Source organism: Bubalus kerabau, chromosome 4, assembly GCF_029407905.1.
Source record: "Bubalus kerabau isolate K-KA32 ecotype Philippines breed swamp buffalo chromosome 4, PCC_UOA_SB_1v2, whole genome shotgun sequence".
Lineage (NCBI taxonomy): Eukaryota > Metazoa > Chordata > Mammalia > Artiodactyla > Bovidae > Bubalus > Bubalus kerabau.
Genome location: NC_073627.1, coordinates 82,422,727 through 82,448,695, shown reverse-complemented (window position 1 = coordinate 82,448,695; position 25,969 = coordinate 82,422,727). Strand labels below are relative to the sequence as shown.

At 40.7% G+C, this 25,969-nt stretch overlaps 1 protein-coding gene across 1 annotated transcript; it reads right to left on the bottom strand.

Annotated features, from left to right (window-relative positions):
* Positions 1-351: 351 nt before the first annotated feature.
* Positions 352-15,610, bottom strand: LOC129650915 (uncharacterized). The gene is made up of 7 exons (XM_055579696.1): positions 15,511-15,610; positions 14,993-15,256; positions 8,588-8,702; positions 5,652-5,790; positions 3,241-3,361; positions 1,305-1,357; positions 352-417 (listed from the first exon to the last, which is right to left on the bottom strand). The coding sequence occupies exons 1-7, from the start codon at positions 15,608-15,610 to the stop codon at positions 367-369; spliced, it is 843 nt and encodes a 280-aa protein (XP_055435671.1). The 3' UTR covers positions 352-366.
* Between the last annotated feature and the right edge of the window lie 10,359 nt (positions 15,611-25,969).

Sequence of the window (25,969 nt, the reverse complement as noted above, 5' to 3'; positions counted from 1 at the left end):
GTTGTGAAGGTGCTCCTGACAACTCTTGGTGTGTATGTACGTGGAACCAAACAAGAACGGGGATGAATGTATCTCTGAAAAATGTAGATAATGTCTTCAAATTTTGCATGTGGCTTTGGAATACACAATAACAGCTACCTTCTCTAACAGCTTGACCTTCTTGATTATATATATTTAAAATAAATTTACATCATTACGAATTTACTTCACATCAAGTACAAGAGATGACTACGAAAGGGCGGCATCAAGAAAAAGGAATTCAGTGAGACTAAGATTCACTCGTAAATTCAAAATACTGAAGCAGTCGGCCTAAGGTGTGTTACTGATGGACACAGCATCATAACCAACCATCAGAAGGCCACGGGTTCACTTCTGGCACAGCGGCCATCCGACTGACATCTCTGTGACGCATCCATGCTGTTGACAAAGAAAGCTTTGTAGCTCTGTAGCATGTTAACCGAATCAATACTAAAGATTCATACTTACTCAAAGGTCAGCAAACTGAATTAACTTAGGTCATTTCCACAGGCCAGTTTGCATATCATCAAAAAGCAATTAAGAAGGGAAGAACCAACTCCTTTAAGGAACTAGATAAGTCCAGAATTGGGAATATAGATTAGATTTCAGTGTACCAGAAGATCCACAGGATACTGCCTTAAAAAAAAGATCAGTGAGTGGTTGACAGGAACCAAAATCAAGCAAGAGTACACCAGTTAGAATGAAAACATCTTACACGATAGCCCAGTGACCAAACTGTATTATGTTAACAGTACACTGAAAAGTTTACATTCACATCCATGTATTTTGTGAAGAAAATCTCTACAACTATTTCTATATAGGTGATCTAAAGAAAACTGCTATGATTTTGTTAGGAAAAGATGTTTCTGACTCCTAGCAGTATAATGGTTCCAGGTATTTAAAGAGGAAAAGAAATTTTAAGTAATCTGAGAAATGAACTTTGTGAAAGTCCTGGACTCATTACTTCAACTTTAAAGCATCTTCCATGGTCATCTGCACACCGCCTATGAAGATTAGTCAAAATCCAAACAATCTAATTCCTTCCCCACCCCTCCCCAGACACAACTTTAGAAACTGCTGTGGAAATCCAACCTTTAAAATGTAATACATAAACCTCGACAGTGCTTTTCTTTCTCCTCGTCTCTGAAAGTGTGGGGAAACCTCATGTTATTATAGATCGAACTCTACTGCCAGCGGTGGAGGCCAAGGAGTCAGGGAAGCAGTGCAGAGGTTTAAGATATTCTTGGGCCAGGTGGTTACTTCTTTCCTTTCAGGTCATCGTTTACCTTCCAGAAGACCAGTTCCATGCAGGCGGTTGCATTTTCACTGGAACTGTGACCTCCAAATAGAATAGGACAAAAAATAAAATGTTAGACATAGACAACTCCCTGTGAGGTTGCCCATGGATGGTCTCAAAACGGTCTTGAGTTTATAACAGAATCAACGCTGGCCACTTATCAATATATCACTATTTCACACCTAGAACCACCACTGGTTGCTTTAGAAATGTTTTACATAGATCTAATGGCAACCCACTCCAGTGTTCTTGCCTGGAGAATCCCAGGGACGGCGGAGCCTGGTGGGCTGCCGTCTATGGGGTTACGCAGAGTTGGACACGACTGAAGCGACTTAGCAGCAGCAGATGGACAAACATCTCCCTTTCTCTGAATACCCTGCCCTCAGTCACATGGTCACTGTGTTCCTATGATGGCATAGCACATCAGTACCTTCTCCATGAACCTCTTTTCCAGGGATATGCAACAAGAAAGTGACGGACACCGGTGGATGACAGATCTGACAAGAAGCCAGAAAGAGACGCTAGAAAAAATATACCTCCTAGACAGAGAGTGACCTTAGATACGAGGTTTAAAAAGTAGATGAAATCTGCCCAAAATACCAAGCCTACAAAATAATAAGTGAGGTCTGAGATCGAGAAAAATTATATGGGCTACACTTGTAAAATGGTGTATTATTTTTTGTTTCCTTGCATTATTCTGAGAGAACTGTCGTGTTCTTTAACTTTGCTTTATATAGGGCATTTTTTTGTTGTACAATGAAATATTTTTGTGTCCATGGTCCCAGGTTGTTTTCAGCAGAACACATTATGAATTTTAGAATAGCATTTTTGGGGCATTTGAGATATGAATATTTTAAAGCAGATAATATAAAGATCCTGTGTAAGATGGTATTGGTCTAATAGACATAGAATGAAAGAATAAATACCACAAGATAAAATCTGAATTCTTGTACAATAAATGACATGATCAGAGGAGCATCTGTAGAAACAATAGCATTATAACATTTTAACATTCAAAATTAACTTCCTTTTCTATCTTGTGCAACACAGGGGCCTATATGGGTCTGCACGAAATGTACAGAGTAACTAACCTCCGTTCCAAGTCAGACACATACCGCGTGCTTATGGCAATGCCACCAGCAGGAGCGCTGGCGGCTGTACCTGTTGCATTTGGTGAGCCTGTTTAATGTTGGGCCTTTACATCAAAAATACCAAAAGTAAAAAAAGTTCTGAGAGCAAGATCTACCAATCCATTACAAAGCAAGTGCATGCATGATGAATCTGTTGAATTTGAGTTATACTTCCTTTTACAAAAAGCTCACTATTTTCCTTGGGTGAGATGATCTGCATGAGTGCTCAGTCACTTCAGTCTCGTCTGACTCTTTGCGACCCTGTGGACTGTAGCCTGCCAGGCTCCTCTGTCCATGGGATTCTCCAGGCAAGAATACTGGAGTGGGTTGCCATTTCCCCTCCTCCAGGGGATCTTCCCAACCCAGGGATGGAACTCACGACTCTTACATCTCCTGCATTTGGCAGGTGGGTTCTTTACCACTAGCGCCACTGAGATACCTTGGACCCAATCAATTTTAGATTCTCATTAGGTGTAATGAAAATCACATATGAAGAGAGGTACAGAGCAGCATTTAGGATGGAATTAGATCTCTGCACCAACAAAAGTTTTATGTATGAATTCCAAGGTCACCAGTCTGCCCCAACTGTTCTGATGCCTGTGGAACATCTAGGACTATGCCAGGTAGTGGGCATGGAACACATTTTTCTTAAACAGATACTTTGGGATTCTCTACCCTAGGAGAAAACCCACAGGAAGTATTTCAAATAGGGGACCTTTACCATGACCCTCATGATGTATTCACTCCCCTCAGACTCAGGAGCTTGATATTTATCATGAACAAGCAGGCTCTTACCTTCATCCTGAATGACTCTCTGCAGGTAGTCAGCCACTAAACCCTTCAGGGATCTTCTGTGAGGCAAACCTAGCGGATGAGGGAACAGAACTGTCGTGTCCACAACTGAAGTATGAATTAACTGTCAAATGAAAAAGAAAACCTCTTTAGAAATTCTTCCCAAAGAATAAGAAAACTGATGCAGCAACAGGAACTGTAGCAGCAGAAATAACACTGCAAAACCAAGGAACATGAGCAGTTATACCAGCTCAGTCACTAAGCACTTTACCTGGCTTATCTCACTACAAATTGCAGACTAACCCAGCACGGTCAATATTTCATTGTCCCCTTTTTACAGCCAGAGAAACTGAGGCTTGGAGAAGTTAAAGTTGCCTCAGCCAAGTTAGTACATTAGAAAGAAATCCAATCTCAGAGCCTGACTGCCGAGTCTACTTTCCTCCCAAGAGACCCCACTAGGAGTCAGCATGAGCTCAGAGGGGATTCCGATAATTACTGGCTGGGAGGCGGCAGCCAGGGGTGAGTCAGGCTCCGCTCACCTTGGGACTCAACGAAGGGGGGCTCACCTCACTCCAGTGCAAGTCCCATTTCAGTGGTTTATTTTGTCTCTCTCTGGGGAGGGAGCATGGAAAAGGACTAGTCCCATCTAGGTTCAAATTCCCTGTGCTTTCACATGGAAGAAGGGGGTAAAGTTTACAATAGGATGGCTATGGGGGAGGGGGAACAGACCACAGAGTCCAGACAGTCAGGTACCATTTGCATTCCTTATTAGAAGAGCTGTAATTTAAAGAGGCATAAAAGAAGGTTAGCCTCAGGACAAGAGTCATTTAAAGACTGATCAAGAAGAAAAAGGTTGGAAATTTAATGTTTAACACCTATGATGCCCTGTCCAGAAACACTTTATATATTCTCACTTAATGTATCAGTCACCTCTTAGACACTGTACCCGGCTGCAAAGGATGGAGCAAAAATATAACGTAGTTGTGGAAACAAAAAAAGAGACATCTATGAGTGATCTGGAAGGAAGAAAGAGACTGATTACAAGGAATAAAGAAACATGATGGTTTGAAATTTTCTGGTCTTGGAGGCAAATGAAATAACAGTTCCTAGAAAATGAGAAGCAGGAAAGTCACTGTGAGAAACTGTTTGAGAGGTGCTGTCTCTGAGGTGACAGAGAGACATGTCTGGGAAGACCTTTCCGACAGAAAGCTTATATCCCACGTCTCTGCCCACACTTGGGCGGGGTCTGGTGGAAGGACATTCCGTCTCCTCCATCACATGCGCACAACGGCGCTGGGGGAAGCGACTATACTATGGTGCCAGCTTTGCAGAGAAAGAGGGGATGTTCACTCAGGAGAATTAAAGAAGCCTGCTTGTATTCTTGCACTAAAGAAGAACTAACCCTTCTCTGTGTGACGGTTAGGTCCTAGGGGTGGCTGAAACAAACAGTCACAGTCCCCAACCTTCCAGAGCTTCATTGTGCAATGTGGTGGCCATGAGCCGTGTGCAACTATTGAAGTTAAGAAACTGAAAAAATCATTTTCTCAATCAGACATTTGATATCTGTGATGTCCAATATCCCGTGAAGGAGGACATGGCAACCCACTCCAGTATTCTAGCCTGGAGAATCCCATGGACAGAGGAGCCTGGCGGGCTACAGTCCATAGGTTGCAAAGAATCAGACACAACTGATGTCCCCCATCTTGGATAGTTAATGGCAAGTTGTATCGCAGGGCACTGCTCTAGACCAGGGAAAGCCACCAACTCTTTCTTCAAGTCCCAAATTATAGATAGCTTAGGCATGCAGCCCACACCACCTCTGTTATAACTACTCAACAATGCCCTTGTAGCGTGAAAGCACAACAGAAAATCTATCAATGAATGGGTGTGATGGTTCTGTTCCAATAAAAATATTTGCAAAAACAGGTGGCTGGCATGAGCCATAGAGTGCAAACTCCTAGAACATGGAGCAAAAAAGCAGACCATTTTAATCCAGAGGTATATTAAAGGGGAGATCTTCAGGTCTATCATACCAAGTAAAATGAGCATATCGTTGATGTTAAGACTACCTATAAGGCCTACCTGACTTAACATGAAAAAGCATTTTCCAGGATGTGACTATAAGAACTTGTTAGATCAACTCAGTCTTATCTATTTGGATATTAATCAACGATCGTGTCAAAACAAACAATGATTTTGGCTTTCTCACAGTTGGACTTTCTGGTCTTGATTAGCCAAGTGACTCGGGCTCTCTTACACTGCTTTTGCTTTACCCTAGTTGGACAGTGTCATTAGCACAGACAGTGACTCTTGTCTTGTCAAAAAAGGGGAAATCGAGCATCAGTGATGACACAACGATGATGACTACCAGGCTAACACGAGTTTTGTAAGAAGATGAGCCTGTAACTCCTTACCTTAAGTGCGTAGAGACTGTGTTCAAAGCTATGTCCACTTAGTATAGTGTCCGCACTGAAGAGGTTCAGTAAGATGGCTTGCACATCACGGACTGAGGTCTTCGTGTTCTTCAAGTCGTCTTCAGCCACACCAGAAAACCTGCCCCAATAAGATGCACAGTGCATGTAAGTAAAGAATGCAGCTCAGGAGATTTCATCAGTTACAGTTAGACTACATTACTGACTCAATAAGACAAACATTTGATGATCAGAACAAAGATTTTATCGTATGACTGTCAACTACCCCTTTATTAGGTTATATTGGTATAACTTGGCAACATTTATACTTTGGATCAATCATGTAAGGCTGGAGGAGACATTATTACAAGCTGATAAAGCTCCTTTGTGAACTCTCATCTTTGTATAATCTGAGTCTTGTCAATTACAATTTAGTAAAGTTAGCCTGTCTACGTTAAGACAAAGCTAAAGATGAAACATGGGGAACATGGAAAAGCAAATGCAGCCCTAAGCAGAGTCTAGACAACTTAAGTTTGAACTATGCTATGTTTCTGCCATTTACTTATTATATTTGACTTTCAACAAGTTACTTAACCTTCTGGTTTCAGTTTTCTCATCTGTAAAGTAGGATTAACTACCAATCTTAATGGCTTAGGATGAACTGAGAGACTGGCATTGACATATATACACTACTACCATGTGTATTGCTTCCCTGGTGGCACAGATGGTAAAGCGTCTGCCTGCAATGCGGGAGACCCAGGTTCAATCCCTGGGTTGGGAAGATCCCCTGGAGAAGGCGATGGCACCCCACTCCAGTACTCTTGCCTGGAAAATCCCAATGGATGACGGAGGAGTCTGGTAGGCTACAGTCCATGAGGTCACAAAGAGTCGGACACAACTGAACGACTTCACTTTCACTTTTCAATGGCTTAGGAGAATCTAGTGAAAATGTATGCACACAGTGAAAACTACATGCATAACCTGACTATCCTCATGGTTTTCATGAAGCACATACTAAATAAGTGTTCTGAAACATGGCTATTGCTGTGCCTTAGTGCAGATTAGGAGAAAAGAAAAATACTGCAAAGGTATTTTCAACTTAAGCTATATGTTAATATTATTGTCTCCTATAAGGAAAAAAAGACAGCTGGCTCCATCATCTGGCTTATTTAAGGAATGTGATTCATAGTCAAATATTTGGATTAAGAGGAAATGATCATGGATAGAGTACTTGGATTTGTTTTAAAGCAGTTATTAAAGAATGTCATCCATTGAATCCTTTTGACCTTTTAAGATTTGAAAGTTCTTTTGTTTTTAATGCAAGCCCTTCAATTCTTGTTTTGCTGCTGTGACTATCAGTAATTACCAAAACATTTCCTGACCTGTTCCAAAAAGGAGCTAGAAAAGATTACATTAAATCCACGGAAGAACAAGAACCAATAAGAGTACAATAAATATAGTATGATTTTTTTGCCAATTATAACTCAATAAAGTTTAAAAAAAGTAAAATAGATGGGGCTATTAGGATATGGCCAAAATGAGTAGGAAAAAAACATCAAATGAGGTAAGGAGAAAGATTAGTAACAAAATGCATTTTCTGGTAACAGGAACTTTTATTGAGTTTTTATGTATACAAACATTTTTATGAATGTGAGGGAATTTGCTAGAGTGCTTGTTAGCAGAATTCTCTGTAATTATTCTCAAAGCTTATCACAACTTTTAATTCACTCCCATTTTGCCTTGTTGTGCTCCAAAATTATGGACATACACACACAAATCGTGTAATATATGTACTATATACTATATAGTGTGTATAATATATATATGGGCTTCCCCAGGCTCAGCGGTAAAGAATCTATGTGTATAAAGTCGTATTTGTTCACATACATGTATACACGTGTGCATTTATCTACATATACAAATGTGTACACACAAATGCTGTGTTGTGCTGTGCTTAGGTGCTTGGTTGTGTCTGACTCTTTGTGACCCCATGAGTGTAGCCCACCAGGCTCCTCTGTCCATGGGATTGTCCAGTCAGGAATACTGGAGTGGGTTGCTATGCCCTCCTGCAGGGGATCTTCCCAACCCAGAGATCGACCCAGGTTTCCGGCATTGCAGGTGGATTCTTTACCATCTGAGCCACCAGGAAAGCCCAAGAATACTGGAGTGGGTACACACACACATGCAAGACATACTTAAGTACCACTGGAAAATTCGTTAAAGAAAACTGAATAAATACAATCATATCAGTAATTAACACTTCTAAATTTTCATTCTAGAATAAGATCAGTGTCTTCTATTTTATATTTAAATACATATATGTGTTATGTCATATGGCTTATATGCCTTTAGAAAATTCAATTCAGTTAATCAATGATATTATTGGGTGTTTTATATGAGGCTTTTAAAAATTAAAGGCATATCTTATACTATCTCAAGTTACCCTTGAGTTTGGATCAGAAACATGCCATACTTTAATAATAATAATAAAATAGAATTTGCACTGAACCAGTGTTCTGCATGCTGTATAAAAGCTGTGTATACTCAGCGACATGTCTACAGGATTACAGAAATTTTCACCTAATGGGAAGAGCATAGCATGATATTTTCAGAAGAAACCTATTAACGGTTGAATGAATAAATGAATGAATAGTTTATTCAATATTTTTGCCTCTCTCTCTAGCCTCCTACCTACCACTCCAACATGTAAATACCATGAGGGTATGAGCCCGTATCTCTTATTTAAAGAGTTACCCAGGGCCTAATACAGTGCCTGCATAATTCTAGCAAGGTATTCAACAGAACATGAATAATTTGAATAAATAAATAGTGTAGCTCATGCTCTAAAGTTGACTCCAGTAAAGGTACCTAGGCTAAAACTTAAACTACATGTTGAATGTTCTATAATTTGAAAAACAAACCCCTTGTACGATGCATACCTAGTGTTATAGTCAATGAGCTCTTCATCTGGTTTCACAAATGTGTCATAGACCACCTGGAGGCTGGGGTCCACCACTGCCACTCGAGTAAGTTCCAGCCTTTGGCTGTATAGCACTATAAAGGCAGAGATATTAAGTTTATACACCACACTGAGTAAACCCACTTTAACATCTTAGATATAATAAAGGAATATTTCTAACTAGAATATACAATTTATTCCTGTCGTTGTTTTGCCAACAAAAGCCAGTGAGTGGATCTGACAGTCATATCAAAGATGTTCCAAGCTTTAATTTTTTCCCTCAATGTTAGTAATATTTCTGCTAATAAAATAATTTCATTTTCTTGGCTTAGGCTTTACCAGTATTTTCATTAGAGATCAATGCTATCCAATAGAAACCTCTGTGAAGATGAAATGTTCTATTTCTGTCCTGCCCAATAGGGTAGCCACCGGCCATAAGGGGCTACTGAGTATTTGAAATATGGCTAGAATGACTGAAGAACTGAATTTTCAACTTAATTACATTTTTTACTGAAGTCAACATTGTTGTATAACATTATGTAAATTTCACATATACAACATTATACGTTGACTTCTATATACACTACAGTACGCTTCAGCACCAAAAATTTTGTTTTCATCCTTCACCATACAGTTGAGCCCCTTTACCCATTTTGCCCTCCCCTGCTTTCCCTCTGGTAACGGCTACTCTGTTCACTACATCAACATGTTTGTTTGCTAGTGGATGTCATACTGGACAACACAGTTATAAACCTCGTTGAGTGGGAAAAAAATAAAAATCCAAACTATAGTTACAAAGCCAGAAGCAGCTTTAACTGTCTCCAATTAAAAATCTAAGTTTGAAACTGTATGTTGCTCTTCTATAATTATAGTCCACAAATCTGCTCTCCAAATATGCCACAAGGAATAAAAATTTAATTTTATGTTTTGTTAAAGATGACTGTCCACATGATGTCTGACACATACAAAGCACTCTGTCATATATCAGTGTATCAGATTCTCACCGTCACTGGGGGATTATCATTAACCTCATAACTGACAGATCAGATCATCCAGGAGACTTGCCTGATAAGCTGTGGAGCTTCCCAGGTCTCAGATTCCAAGTTCTGCTTTCCCCCTACTATTTAGTACTGATTCTCATATAAAAGAAGATAAATCCCTATAAATATTTTACTGTCTCTATAAACAACAGTTTGTTGAAAATTAAAGCTTTTATAATGGTTTGGGGCGGAGAAGGCGATGGCACCCCACTCCAGTACTCTTGCCTGGAAAATCCCATGGATGGAGGAGCCTGGTGGGCTGCAGTCCATGGGGTCGCTAAGAGTCGGACACAACTGAGCGACTTCACTTTCACTTTTCACTTTCATGCATTGGAGAAGGAAATGACAACCCACTCCAGTGTTCTTGCCTGGAGAATCCCAGGGACGGGGAGTCTGGTGGGCTGCCGTCTATGGGGTCGCACAGAGTTGGACACGACTGAAGCGACTTAGCAGCAGCAATGGTTTGGGGGATAACAGCAGTGTTAATAACACTTTCCACCCATGTAATTTCAGCAATGTAATGAGTAGAACAAGCAGTGATTATGTATAAAAAGAATCAATAGGTAATAGAAAAAGGATCATCGGCCAACTCCTGGCTCCATCGCTAAGTTCAGAAAGTGAATCGCTCAGCTGAGTCGGACTCTTTGCGACCCCATGGACTGTAGCCTGCCAGGGTCCTCTGTCCACGGGATTTTCCAGGCAAGGGTACCAGCGTGGATTGCCATTGCCTTCTCCAGGGGATCTTTAAGACCCAGGGATCGAACCTGGGTCTCCCACACAACCAGCAGATGCTTTCCCATCTGAGCCACCGGGGAAGCCCTAGTGCCTAGCCCTAAGTTCTGGGACCGGGCCAAGTCACTTAACTCTTTTTCAGCTACAGTTGCTTCACCCAAAACATGTGAACAGCATTGCAGAGCTATGTGGGACTGAGAGAGAAAGCCTGGGAAAGTTCCTTACACATATATACATGAGGTAAAATGTACAACCAACATACCACCTCACAGCTCATGGCAAACACACGGGGATTCCTGTCGAGGGCTGGGAACTTGACCAACGTCTTCACAAAGCCCCCTAGGTTTTCTTTTTGGTTAGGAACATGCTGCTGAAACAAACATTGCCAAATAAGTTACCGTGTATTTTGGCAAGAGGAATTAAGCTCATAAAAATTTCACCACCTGAAAATCAGTGAATTAATAATAGACCAAATGTTCATCGATCCTCTAGGTCTGTGCAGCAGACAGCAACTCTGGTTCTGACACAAATAGAATTCTGGGCAACAAGCCCTACCTTGGCAACCTGACACCCGGGGGATCCAAGAACACCTTTGCAACAGCTCTACCTCCTTCCTAAGCCACCAAGGACTGCAAACCACACAAAAAAGAAAAATCAAATGAGCAAGCTTGACAAGGCAGAGTGGCTAACTCCCAGAGCATCTTACCCTCAAAGAGCATTAAGACTTTACCATGCAAGTGATCTAAGGTCTAAAACTCTGTATAGTTATTTTGTATAGTTACTTTTCTAGCTTTTATGTAACAAACAGGAAAAACTGACTCCAGGAAGCAGAATTCTCGGGGGTTGCTTTTTTTTTTTTTTTTTTTTTGGCTGCACTGGGTCTTAGGTGTGGCACGTGGGATCTTCAATACATCATGTGGGATCTTTTCCACAGGGCGCATGGATCTCTAGTTGTGGCTCACGGGCTCAGTAGTTGTGGTGCCTGGGCTTAGGTCTCTGACCAGGATCAAACCCCAGTCCGCTGCATTGTAAGGCGGATTCTTTACCACTGGGCCAACAGGGAAGTTGCCAGGGGTTGGATTCTAAAGGTGAGTTATAACTGCGCATGTCCTGAATGCCTTCCTCCCCTTCTTCCCTTCGCTCCCCTATCATTTGTCCTGATCTTCAGCTCCTTGCCTAGTGTCCCTTCTTTACCCTGCTTAACTCTACCTCAGCCATCCTCTCTAAATTCTACTCTCTTCCTGTCTTTGCTGGAACCCTGTGGTGGCTCCAACCACCAGCCTCTCCCTTTCTGTATCCGAGTTGTTGATCTGACCCAAGAAACATCACCCAGTTACACGGCCTGAGACCATAACACAGATGCTGTCTCCAACCCTGGCAGGACCTCCAAAATCCCAACATTCTCTTCTTCCACTCCTTTGGCCAGACACTTTGCACATTCTCACAGCAACAATGCCAAGCCTTCATCTTTTTCTCTCTCTCTCCAATCTCCTATATCACCTGTACCCTTATCCACCCAAGTCCTTCTTCCCTCTGGCCCAAGGAAATGTTCCCCCAACTGTTCCCTATAACCCCCTCTGCCTATAGCGATTTCTGCACCAGTTTTTCTATAAAATGTGGTTAGATTAAATATGCTTCTTCAAGCACATTCTCATTACATTACTTTCCTCAAATGCTTCATTTGTACATTACTGATCAAATGCAAATTTCTCATGCTGGCACTTCTGGCTTACTTATCCAATTTTGACATCTCACAGCTTTATCTTATCTTCTTCCAAGATGAGAAAGAGAGCCAAGAACCAGTGTTAACAGAGCACGGCTTGTAAGCCAGGACATGGGCACATCACCTCACTAAACTGCCACGCAAAGCTCTTACTATAAATGTGGAAACGAAAGCTCAGAGAGCTTCAGAAGCCTACCCAAGGTCTCAGAGAAAGTAAGTGATAAAACAGACCCAAATCTCAGGTCCACCAGCTCCGAAGGCCCCTCCTGTTCATGATGTCATGTGCTCTAGTGATTCCACCCAGTCGCAGTCTGCTGCTCTTATTCTCTGGCAGTGTCTTCCTCTTTTTCCTTCCTTGTGGAATCTACAGTCCCCCCTACCCTCTAAAGCTAATCCCAAACACTCAGGTCAAATCTAAGTTTACTTAATCTTTACTTTGGTATTTACTCTTTACTTTGTTGTTGGTCAGTTGCTAAGTCATGTCCGACTCTTGCAAACCCACTGTAGCCTGCCAGGCTCCTCTGTCCATGGGATTTCACAGACAAGCATACTAGAATGGGTTGCCATTTCTTTCTCCAGGGGATCTGTCCAACCCAGGGATCAAACCCTTGTCTCCTATGTTGGCAGGTGGATTCTTTACCACTAAGCCAGCTGGGAATCTTCACTATATTATTTATTCTTATATTTCTTCTGTAATACAATCATATCCACTGTTCCTCTCTACTTCCTCTGCCCTACTTTTATTCATACCACTTATTATGATAATAGCATTTCTACTCGTGTCTATATCTACATAAATGATTCATCTGTTCACCATCTATCCAAATAGCTACCTAAGGCCTGTATGTATTAGGCACCAAGCTAAGTGACAGCCTGACGATGGGGAGAAAAAAGAGGGATGGACCCTCCAAAACCTTGCAGTCTTTCAGGCACAGCTGATAAATTACTAAATCATTACACAATGCAGTCATGTGCTACCAAAGCCAATGACAGCATGTTGTGATAGAAGAGGGACAACCTATTTAACTTTTATTAGAGTACAGTTGCTTTACAATGTTGGGCTAGTACATCTGCTGTACAGCAAAGTCAATCAGTTATATGTATACATATATCCCCTCTTTTTAGATTTCCTTCCCATTTAGGAAGGAGGGCCTATTTTAGATCATGGGGTTGGGAAAGAACCTTGAGGAGATCATATTTAAGCAGAGACCTAAGGAATGAGATTTGTGGTGCTGGAGAAGATTTTTGAGAGTCCCTTGGACAGCAAGGAGATCAAACCAGTCAATCCTAAAGGAAGTCAACCCTGAATATTCATTGGAAGGTCTGGTGCTGAAGGTGAAGCTCCAATATTTTGGCCACCTGATGCAAAGAGCTGACCCACTGGGAAAAAAACAAAACTGATGCTGGGAAAGACTGAGGGCAGGAGGAGAAAGGGCAACAGAGGATGAGTGGTCGGAGGGCATCACCGACTCAATGGACATGAGTGTTAACAAGCTCCAGGAGATAGTAAAGGACAGGAAAGCCTGGTGTGCAGCTGTCCATGGGGTCACAAAGATTCGGACATGACTTAGCGACTGATCAACAACAAAGGATGAGAGGAAACCAGCCGTGCGAAAGGGACAGGAGACAGCAGGTTAGAAGGTACCTTTCGAGGTGGCCAGTGTGGCATGAAGATAACCATGGAAAGGGTACAAGATCTGGTGGCGGGGTAGAGGTCAAATCTGGCAGGGTTGACAAAGTTACTGAAGAATGTTTATGAAAGTAGAGGAGTGAGCTCAACAGAACCGTGATGTAAAATTATTCTCGGGGTTGTTGGGTGAGAAATAGACTGGGGAGGGGCGGTGAAGACCAGAAAAGGCATAGCAGATGGAGTGAGCCTAGAAGGATGCCGCAGCAGTTTAGGATGGAAGTGAGGGTGGTGTGGCTCTGGCAGGGGGAACAGCGGGGGAGAAGAGACGCTTCTGAGGTAGAGTAAGTGGGATGTGGCCACTCTGAGATGAAAGGGCTCACCAGGGAATTCCCTGGCGGCCCAGTGGTTAGGACTCTGTGCTTTTGCTGTGGCCCCGGGGTTTAATCCCCGGTCAGAGACCTAAGATCCCACAAGCCATGTGGCACAAAGAAAAACCCTTGCATTCTAAACAGATGAATGGATAAATAAATAAAAATGTTAAAAGAAAGAGTGTGCCAGAGGGAGATGATGACGACCGTGCCCAGGTTTTTTGGTTCGAGTAGGGAAAAATCACTATCTGAGGGGGCTGTTGGGAGTTCACTGTGCTGCAGGGGAAAACGGGGGCCAGGACGGGAAATCAAATGTTTGTTCATTTTCTCTCAGGGCGGGGTGCGGCAAGGAATTGAAGCTCTTAGCAAAGACATTACTCTAATGCTGGCCTGTGAGAAGTGGGTAAAGTCAACAGGTAACTGCCTGATATATATGGTAAGCTCAGTTGTGACTCTTTGTGCCCTATGGACTATAGCTTACTAGGCTCCTCTGTCCATGGGACTCTCCAAGCAAAAATGCTGGAGTGGGTTGCCATTTCCCCTCCTCCAGGGGATCTTCCCAACCCACGGATGGAACCCAAGTCTCTTATGCCTCCTTCATTGGCAGGAGGATTCTTTACTGCTAGCGCCACCTGGGAAGCCCCAGCGGCTTGAATTGAGGTCCTAAAAGGGCAGAAGAGTCATCACAGACATGCCTCTTGAGCCAGCGAGCTCCAGCTAAGTTAAGAAGTGATGCTCAGAAGTGGGTGTTTGCAATGGAAACTTCATAATCAACAGTTTCTCTCTACCAGGTTGTATTTAAAAAATACACATTGAAATGAATATCCCACCTTTCTACTGATTTGGCACTGGCTCGGCTTGTCAAATAAATGAAACAGAACCAGATACTCACCTTTATGACTCAACACTCGGCCAAAGTGGTAGTGACATTCCTCTGTCCTGCTGTGTCTGCCTGGAGAAGTCACACCGTAGATCTTCCCACATCGACAGCAGGTCTTCCTAGAAGCTAACACAGGAGAATTGTTCCTGAAGAGATGGCAGGAAAAACGAGGACCTGAGTGCAGGGCCTCGCCTCTGCATTCCTGATCCTGGCATGAGCACAGACTCAGCGTGATCACAAAGTACCAGGGAAAGAACTGGACTGTGTGAAGGAGTGCTTACAGCTGAGCCATCTCCTGCATCAGGAATGACATGGCTCAGAACAGGCCTTCTCCTGACTCCAGAGTCAACCCTCCACCAGGCAGTTGTGGTTTCAGCACCACAACCTGACTGTCACCAACTTGAATTGTCATCTACTCTAGTACATAGTTGGAGAAGGGAATGGCTTCCTACTCCAGTATTCGTGCCTGGGAATTCCATGGGGTCGCACAGAGTCGGACATGACTGAGCGAATTTCACTTTCACTAGTACCCAGTAACTCCTGAATTAGGACCCGTGCCTTCCTTTTAGACACAGAGATCTGTTTGTTTAAGTCACTGAGAGTATCTCTGGGCTTTTTCACTAGACCCATTTCTGCTTTAATTTTTTTGCTCGTGTTCATGTGACATGTGGGACCTTAGGTCCCCAAGCAGGGATCAAACCCGAACACCCAGCACTGGAGCACCACGGAAGTCCCTGGACCCATTTATGAATACCGGTTTTTTATTAATAGCCCTCAAGCTGGTTCTGACGGTGGGGATGATGGTGTCAACTCGTACGTGAGTGCCTTTTAGGAGATTCTGAAGCAAGCACGGGGCCAAGCAGTTCAGCTGCAGTTTTAACGGACTCGCATGAACCCGATGGGGGTAGCGACCATCATCTCATTGTTCAGAGGCTGGGAGGGTCGCTTGTGACTGATCCAACATCCCGGCCCAGATCTGCCCGACGTCCTCCTTCGGAGTCCAGCTTCTTAACCGTTAAGTGTACTGCCTTCCAAGGAGAGGATTTAAAGAGAAGGTAAAACAAACGGTGAAAATAATCCCAAGATGGAAGTTCCAAAGATGCAAAAGATGAAGATAAATATCTTCTAACCAATGAAAAATATTTATATAAGTGCATTTCAAACTCTGATGGACCTAAGATTTGACAGTTGTGTTAATATTACATACTCCCTTGCTCTCTCTTTTTTGCAAGGGGAGGAAATAGGTATAAATACATTAAGTATGGAGAAAATATTTGGAGAAAATATAAAATAATAAGAGTAATTGTAAGTCTTTTTATAAGAATTCCTAGTGAAAGGGTACGAAGTGTACAGAATACAGCGCTGCCTACATATGTACAGGGATACATATGAAGCAGAAGCGTCAGTCAGACTCCTTGGGTTCAAATCCTGGTTCCACCACTTACTTTCTGAGTGAACTCTGATAAATAATTTGACCTCCCTAACCCTTAGTTTCCTCACTGGTATAAAGGGAGGTGGTAATAGTACTTACCTGAAAATGGTTACTAAGAAGATTTAGTAAAATTGATTAGGTACACAAAGCACTTAGAGACTAGGAAGAAAATGAAACAGAAAAGGGAAATCAAATGAAAGGCAGTCATGTTTCTACCTGCAGTTTAATGATGCTGGCCACAATTCTTGTGTTCACTGGAAAATATCAGAACACTGGGACTCTTATGGCTCCAGTCTCAGTACACAGAAAGGGTAATTTTCAGATCCATATACTTATGATCATTTACACGAGTTTTTGTCATGCCTGGGTTTAAAAGAATACTCCCTGGTTTCTCAGGGTTGGGCTGGGGGTAGTTATTTTCTTGTAACTGTTCTTCAGTTAGAAGGTAGTCTTTAAGATGTCTGTAGAGCATAATTCCTGTGAGTCCTAAGAGAAAAAGAAAAGCCATTCAATACAATTTAAATAGCATTTTTTCCTTTTTTTAAGAGATGATAAGGTTAGAGTCTGTCAACCCTTTTGGACATGAAATAGCAGAATTCTGATTAGCGTTAAGTAAGATGATAGCCTCAAAGAGTCTACGTCTTTGTATCCTTTAACAACAACAACAAATCAATATTGTTCCCTGGACCACGTGATGTCCTAAGCTTTGGGAAGCAGATGGTAAAGTAAGAATTACATCAGTAATAGCTGGTGCATATTAAATACACCAAAACCCATTCTAAGGACACTGATTTAAACTTTACACTAGAGACTTCCTTGGTTGGTCCAGTGCTTAAGACTCTGCACTCTCGGTACAGTGGGTGTGGATTCAATCCCTGGTAGGCGAGACTAGGATCCTGCACGCCTGCCATGAGGCACAACCAAAAAATGAAAAAAATAAAAAAATGTGGAATCTAAATAAATAAAAATAAACTTTATATTAACCCAGAACGGCATGTGAACTGACTTCATTTTTACAGATGAGTTAAATGAGGTTCAGAAAAGTCACGACACGTGACCGAGTCACACAGCACAGTTGGCACACCTAGGTTTTCTGGCTTGAAATCTTAACAATTCCTAATATTTACTCAGATAAGAATAGTACAAAAGCTTATAAGCAGGAGATAGTGGGAAAAATGATGACTCTCACAAGGGCAAAAGAGTTCAAGTTCAAAAAGAATCTCTTTCCAACATCAGTAACCCAGTCCCAGATGCCCTCACTCTAATGAGCTTTCAAGGTTACTCTATTTCTAAAAACTCTAGCAGAATTTACTAGATGCTCTTTAGCAAACTCTTTTAAAAGTTGCTTTAAATCCTTTTGTTATGAGAAGGACTGGGAGATTCTAAAAGCATCAACATTGTTTCAATCGTTACGTAGGAGACATTTTTTTAAAGAGAAGCACAGCCGTCTGGTTTTAATAAAAACACAACCAAATTCAAATATTTTCTCTACCTTCTTTCTTATTTTAAATTCAGATTTTGAGACTGTATTCAGACCTACTGATCAGAATCTGCATTTTTAAGAAGATTTCCAGGTATTGCAATGCAGGTACAATTTGAAAATTTAAGCAGCACTACTTACTAACTAGACATACATTAACTACAAAAAAAAAAAAAAAAGTTGAGAATTCAACCCAAATATTATTTAAAAGCCCACTTTTTCATCCCCAATTTATACTAATTTTTTAAAAAGGATATACATGTACAAAGTATGCAGTTGATCCTTCATAATAATTTAAAAGCTGTAGTAAACCAAATTTACCTTCCCTTTAAGGTCACAATTACAAAGGCGTATCATTATCACAGTAAGCTTACCATTTTTCATTTCATGCTTTTTCAGTCCAGTTGTCTTATGATCATTACTGCTCCCAGACATATCTAAAACACACAAGAACTTTTCTCCTGAGATGATGAATTACTTTTGTCTACTTTATAAAAACATACAGAACATAAAAATGTCTCTAGTGTAGTAAGATATTTCTTTTCATTTTAAAACATCCACCAACCCGTGAGAACAAACATCTTCAGAATCAATTCCAAACTGGGAAAAAGTTAAATCTACTCAACTACTAAAAAGGTCAGGGTATCACATTTGCTAAAATGAATACATTTTGACTCCTGGATAGAGTATGTTTAAATTTGAGCCATTTGAGTAACCAAATGTGTTGGCTGATCTGTACTATAGATTCCATATAAGGGAATGGGTTTTACATCATCATTTTCCACAACTGTAACAGCTTGCAAACCATCTCCATTTTCATTGGGAATATTTATACTACGTATTTAGACCTGCATGTTCTATTTCTATGTGCTATATTTAACATGAGAAAAAGGGAGAAAAGCTAGAATGCCATGAAAATATTAATCTAAGAGATCTTGTATTTTAATACATGTATTTACGTCTACTTAAAGTATTGTACATTAAAAAAGTGCCATAAAGAAATGGTCACTGATGAACAGTTTTTATATTCTTGAGAATGGAATAGCCGTTCAAAGCATGACACAAAACCCAGAAGCCAGAAAGAAGGGACTACATTTTGAAAATAACTTCTATATTATAGAAAAAACTTTATAAATAAGGCTGACGCACAAGTGACAAACTGAAGAAACTATCTGCAGCATATTAAAAGAGAACACGGAAAAGGCTGTCCCGAATGCGCAGGGCAATTTAAAAAGTGGACGTGGGGGTGGAAGGATGCAAAGAGCGAATTTATAAAAAGAGAAATAAAGGTCTTCAACTTCATAGTAATTAAAAATATTAAGATAACTGTTTTTTTTTTTTTTTTTTTTACTATATCGTCACACTTTTTGAAACAGGATAAATGAGAAAGTTTGGCAAGGTGTAAGGAAAACCATATACTTCATTATTGGTAGGGAAATTAAATGGGCAAACCCTTTCTGGGGTGGTTAACAATATTTACCAATTTTAAACATGCAGACAGACCTTTTCTGCTAGCACAAGCTCAGGTTTAAATAAGTTCACATATGTTTATCACAGAGTTTATACTCAAAAAATGTGAGCATCTAAATATCCACAAGTGTTTGGTTGATCCATATTACAGATTTCATATAAAGGAATATTTATAATATAGGTTCTATACAATATAGAGTTTCATGCAGTCAATGAAAAATATGATATAGATCTAAATATGAACATGGATTCCAGATTAACTTTCTAAGACTTTTATGATACCTAAGAAAAGTGAGACATACTATACATAAAATGATCGTATTCATTAATATTATACACATCTCTGTAGTCATGTAAAGAAGGGTAGGTATGAGAGATCTGATAGACAGCTGTCTTTGATTTGTTTTGTTTTAAAAAAGATGTTTTTCTGTATTATTTGAACTCATTGCCATGTATTCTCAATGTTTCCATAGGAGTACTGTTTCCAAAGGAGTAAAATTGGCTCTTGAGGAATGAGAAAAATCTTAGATATCACAATGGTATGTGGCTCTCCAAAACTCAACTCAACTGACAAAATATTATCACTCAGTACTTAATTTTACTGGGAGAGGCATAAAAAATAGGTTTATTAGGGAGACAGTAATGAATTTTTAAAAGTTGAGAACTACTGTTCCACATGGAGGTGAGTTATTTTTATATTCAGAAATCAAATATAAATATATCAGTGATAATCTCATCAGTGAGGCTATATTTACATGGCTAATTTCAAATCTAACTGGTTATTTTCAACAACAAAAAATGCCACCTGAACATTTTATTCCAGAGAATATTTAAAACACACACTTCACTGAATATCTAAAAACAACCCTGCTAATGAAGAAAACATGTTCAGTGTTAGGTGTTAATCACAAGTGTTTATCTTACTATTTAATTGAAAAGAAATTACCTTGGTCTCTCAGCTTCTTAAGAGTATTTATTGCTATGTTCACATACATATTTTGACTGCTACAGTGTTCATAAATGACTTTTTTTCTGTTTTAGCCTAAATCACAAAGTGAATAATTAAATGAAAATATTAAACCCAAAATCTATGAAGAATAAATGTCATCTGTAACACATGAATAGATATGACAAAATACTTATCTGACTCAAGGGATGGAGGGAAATGGTGCCACAAATAAAAACAACTTATTTTACATTTTTGTGTTTATATTTTTTGAGAAGAAACAACACTAAATTTAATCCCATGAAGCTAATCCAAGAGCCAGGCACTTATCTTCATAAATTAAAGACCACTGTATTTTTGTAGAGTGTGCATGGTACAAAGCTTCCTCAAGCCTCAATGTCATGAACTCATTTGATTCTCAATGAACAGAGAATCTACTGTAACAGAGACACATAACTGTTATAGTGTTCTCATTTAAAAGGCAAGGAAACTAATGCTCAAAGTGACTAAAGAACTTGCTTAAGGTCACACAGCAAAGGAAAGACATGGTCCTCTTTTCATTATCTTTCTTCTATTAGTTACTTTCATAAACCCCTTAATTACTATTTTTATACCATAACTCAATATGACAGGTCAGTAAGAAGGGATGAAATGAAAGAACCAAGTTCATGTTAGTTGCTCAGTCGTGTCCGACTCTTTGCGACTCCATGGACTGCAGCCCACCAGTCTTCTGTCCAGGAGATTTTGCAGGCAAGGATACTGGAGTGGGTTGCCATTTCCTTCTCCAGGGGATATTCCCAACCCAGGGATCGAACCCAGGTCTCCTGCACTGCAGGCAGATCCTGTACTGACTGAGCTACAAGGGAAGCCCAATAAATTGTATATTATATTAATAATTTATTGTGTACCTAGTATGTACAGGTTTGGTATAAGTTTGTTAAATGTTTTCTCCTTTAATCTTCATTGTGATTCTACGAGGATCACCAATTTATATGAGGAAATGGAGGCTCAAGAAAAGTCGGTGTCTTGCCTACTTCTGCAGAGCTGCAATTGAATCCGCGTGTGCCCAGGTGCCTAAGAAAGGGCTCTCCTCACTGCAATAAATCATCACAAAGAGACCACTAAGGGAGTTTGGAGAGAGTACCTAAAGCAGGACAGAGATGCTGAAAAAGACAACGCTGGAAGAAAAGGGTAACGTTTCTCTTAGAGAGGCTCTTTTTTGGATTCTCTTTGCCATCATTCTTTAACATACACAGAATCCTAGAGGTGACAGACTTTCGCAAGGGCAAGACAAGAACCTTCACAAACTGTCCCACAAAAACAATAAAAAAAATACTGGTAAAATAACTAATCCAACCATTTCAAAACTCTGAAAATTAACCAAAGCCAAATAAAAAAAAAAAAAAAAAAACTAAAAATTTTCTAAGAGAAACTTCGAACCTCAGTAAGACAATGTGGTCTCCACCATTTTAGCTTCAGGCTGTTCCCACCCCCTTTTCTCCCCAGCTTAGTGGCATCATAGCTGCAAAAAATAAAAATAAAAAAGGGAGCTTGGTAGCCAACAAAAAGGACAGACCTCTTTCAGAGCTTTAAAAGCATCATCCCTAGAGCACACTCAATATTTTGTATGAACAACCAGCTCTCTGGCTGCTGCTGCTCCTGCTGTCACTTCAGTTGTGTCTGACTCTGCGACCCCACAGACGGCAGCCCACCTGCATGCCCCGTCCCTGGGATTCTCCAGGCAAGAACACTGGAGTGGGTTGCCATTTCCTTCTCCAATGCATGAAAGTGAAAAGTTAAAGTGAAGTCGCTCACTCGTGTCTGACCCTCAGCGACCCCATGGACTGCAGCCTACCAGGCTCCTCCATCCATGGGATTTTCCAGGCAAGAGTACTGGAGTGGGCTGCCATTGCCTTCTCCACCAGCTCTCTGGAAAAATCTCTATTCTCAGGGTGCAGTCAGTATTTGATTTGACACAGAACTCAGCTTATTAGAGGAAAAATAAAAAACCTATCCCCCCCGAGTTCAATGTTCAAACTACACACAATTGCACTCATTTCACATGCTAACAAGGTAATAATGTTTAAAATCCTTCAAGCTAGGAGTCAACAGTACACGAACCAAGAGCCTCCAGATTCAGAAAAGGCAGAGGAACTAGAGATCAAACTGCCAACGTCTGTTGGGTCATAGAAAAATCAAGGGAATTCCAGAAAAGCATCTACTTCACTTCACTGACTATGCTAAAGCATTTGACTGTCTGGATCACAACAGACTGGAAAATTATGAAAGAGATGAGAATATCAGACCACCTTACCTGCCTCCTGAAAAACCTGTATGCAGATCAAGAAGCAATAGTTAGAACTGGACATGGAACAACAGACTGGCTCAAAATTGGGAAAGGAGTATATATATTGTCACCCTGGTTATTTAACTTATGTGCAGAGTACATCATGCAAAATGCTGGACTGGATGAAGTTCAAACTAGAATCAAGATTGCTGGGAGAAATATCAATAACGTCAGATATGCAGATGACACCACTCTCATGGCAGAAAGTGAAGAGGCACTAAAGAGTCTCTTGATGAAAGTGAAAGAGGAGAGTGAAAAAGCTAGCTTAAAACTCAGCATCCAAAAAATTAAGATCATGGCATCCAGTTCCATCACTTCATGGCAAATAGATAGGGAAACAATGAAAACAGTGAAAGACTTTATTTTCTTGGGCTCCAAAATCACTGCGGATGGTGACTGCAGTCATGAAATTAAAAGACGCTTGCTCCCTGGAAGAAAAGCTGTGGCCAATCAAGACAGCCTTTTAAAAGGCAGAAACACTTTGTCAACAAAGGTCCGTATGGTCAAAACTATAGTTTTTCATGTACGAATGTGAGAGTTGGACCATAAAAAAGGCTGAGAGTCGAAGAATTGATACTTTCGAACTGTGGTGTTAGAGAAGACTCTTGAAAGTCCCTTGGACTGCGTGGAGATCAAACCAGTTAATCCTAAGGGAAATCAACCCTGAATATTCACTGGAATGACTCTTCCTGAAGCAGAAGCTCCAATTCTTTGGCCACCTGATGTGACAAGCTGACTCATTGGAAAAGACTCTGATGCTGGGAAAGATTGAGGGCAAGAGGAGAATGGGGCGACAGAGTATGAAACGATTGGACGGCATCATCAACTGAATGGATGAGAGTTTGAACAAACTCAGAGAGATAGTGAAGGACAAGAAAGCCTGGCGTGCTGCAGTCCACAGGGTCACAAAAAATCGGACACAACTGAGTGACTGAACAGCAACAACAATCCCCTGGAGTATTCTCAAAACAGTAGCACCTGGGTGGCAACATGGCAGCTACCTAAGGCTAGGATTTCAGTTGGGTAAACAAGAACCTGACTAGAAATTTAAAAGGAAATCCTGGGGACACTAGAGGACCACAAGAGACTTTGAAAAGCTCTGACATATTTCTAGGGCATAAAAGGTGACCCAAGAAAGATTTGGAAAAGAGAAGTTCCCATGAACTCATTCACAGCTGGACTTGAAACCCTGCACAAAATGGAAGTAAAAGCTAAGACCGTCTTATAAACAACAACAAGTTTGAAGGCATGCCTTCTCACAAAGATCCCCTAGGCATTTAAGAAGCTTTTCTAGTCACTGACTGATAACTAAATTGTGTTGATACAGGGTGACTTCTAAAATTAAAAGTGAAGTGAAAGTCACTCAGTCATCTCTGACTCTTTGTGACCCCATGGACTACACAGTCCACAGAATTCTCCAGGCCAGAATACTGGAGTGGGTAGTCTATCTTTCTCCAGCAGATCCTCCTGACCCAGGAATCGAACTGGGGTCTACTGCACTGCAGGCAGATTCTTTACCCACTGAGCCATCAGGGAAGCCCAGATTAAAAATAAAAGAATTTTTAAAATGCCACCAGAGAACTTAGTATCCATACACTAGAAACAATATAGAATCTACAAGATTATATCAGAAAAGACAGTAAACAAGAAGCAACAAGAAAAAAATTAACAAAAACCTAGCAAAAAAATAAATATCTATCTGATGTTAGATCTATTTCAATACATTACTTAACTGTATAGTTTTCTACAAAAAGTCATGACACATGTAAAGAAGCAGGAAAATGTATCACAAACAGGAAAAAAAAAAGCAGCCAAGAGAAAATGTTCTTGAGAAAGCCCAAATTTTGGACTTAATAGACACAGAATTTTGGTCTTTTAAAGAAAAAAAACAATAAAGGACAGAAATGGTAGAGACCTAGTAGAAGCTGAAGTGATGGAAAGAGTACACAGAACTGTACAAAAAAATCTTAATGAACCGGATAACCACGATGGGATGGTCAGTCACCCAGAGCCAGACATTCTGGAGTGGGAAGTGAGGTGGGCCTTAGGAAGCTCCACTGTCCATAAAGCAGGTGGATGCAAAGGAATTTCAGTAGAGCTATTCAAAACCCTAAATGATGATGCTATCGAAGTGTTACACTCAATATGTCAGGAAATCTGGAAGACCCAGAAGTGGCCACAGGACTGAAACCCTGGCCACAGGAAAAGGTCAATCCTCATCCCAATTTCCAAGGGCAGTACTAAAGAATGTTCAAACCAGTGGACAATTCCACTCATCTCCTCATGCTTAAAATCTTGCATGCTAGGCTTCAGCATTATGCAAACCAAGAACTTCCAGACATCCAAGCAGGGTTTAGAAAAGGCAGAGATCAAATTGTCAACATTCACTGGATCATATAGAAAGCTAGGGAGTTTCAAAAAAATATCTACCTCTGTTTCACCGACTATGCTAAAGCCTTTGACTGTGTGGATCATAACAAACTGTGGAAATCTCTTTCAGAGATGGGAATATCAGACCATCTTACCTGTCTTCTGAGAAACTTGTATGTAGGTCAAGAAGCAACAGTTAGAACCCTGTGTGGAACAACTGATTGGTTCAGGATTAAGAAAGAAGTACAACAGGGCTGTCTGTTGTCACTCTGTTTATTTAACCTATATGCTGAGCACATCATGAGAAATTCCGGGCTGGATGAGTTACAAGCTGGAATCAAGATTGCTGGGAGAAACATCAACAACCTCAGATATGCAGATGATACCACTCTAATGGCAGAAAGTGAAGAGGAACTGAAGAGCCTCTTGAGGGTGAAGGAGGAGAGTGAAAAAGCTGGCTGAAAACTGAACATTAAAAAAAACTAATGGCATTCAGCCCCATCACTTCATGGCAAATAGAAGGGGAAAAGGTAGAAGCAGTGACAGATTTCCTCTTCTTGGGCTTTCAAATCACTGAATGATGACTGTGGCCATGAAATCAAAAGATGATTACTTCTTGGCAGCAAAGCTATGACAAAGTGTGTTGAAAAGCAGAGACATTACTCTGCTGACAAAGGTCTGTATGATAAAGGCTATGGTCTTCCCCGTGGTCACATATGGTTATAAGAGCTGGACTGTAAAGAAGGCAGAGCACCAAAGAATTGATGCCTTCAAACTGCGGTGCTGGAGAAGACTCCTATGAGTCCCTTGGACAGTGAGTAGATCAAACCAGTCAATCTTAAAGGAAATCAACCCTGAACATTCATTGGAAGGACTGATGCTGAAGCTGAAACTCCAGTATTGTGGTCACCTGATGCTAACAGGCAACTCATTGGAAAAGTCCC

Bases quoted from the DNA above. Each gene is read 5' to 3' on its own strand.
- LOC129650915 (XM_055579696.1), bottom strand. From the start codon at position 15,610: ATGGGTCTAGTGAAAAAGCCCAGAGATACTCTCAGTGACTTAAACAAA. The intron at 1,358-3,240 runs GTAAGAGCCTGC...TTCTATTTGGAG, and splicing joins GAGAGTCATTCAGGATGAAG to GTCACAGTTCCAGTGAAAAT. The intron at 418-1,304 runs GTAAACGATGAC...CTTTGTCAACAG, and splicing joins TGGAACTGGTCTTCTGGAAG to CATGGATGCGTCACAGAGAT.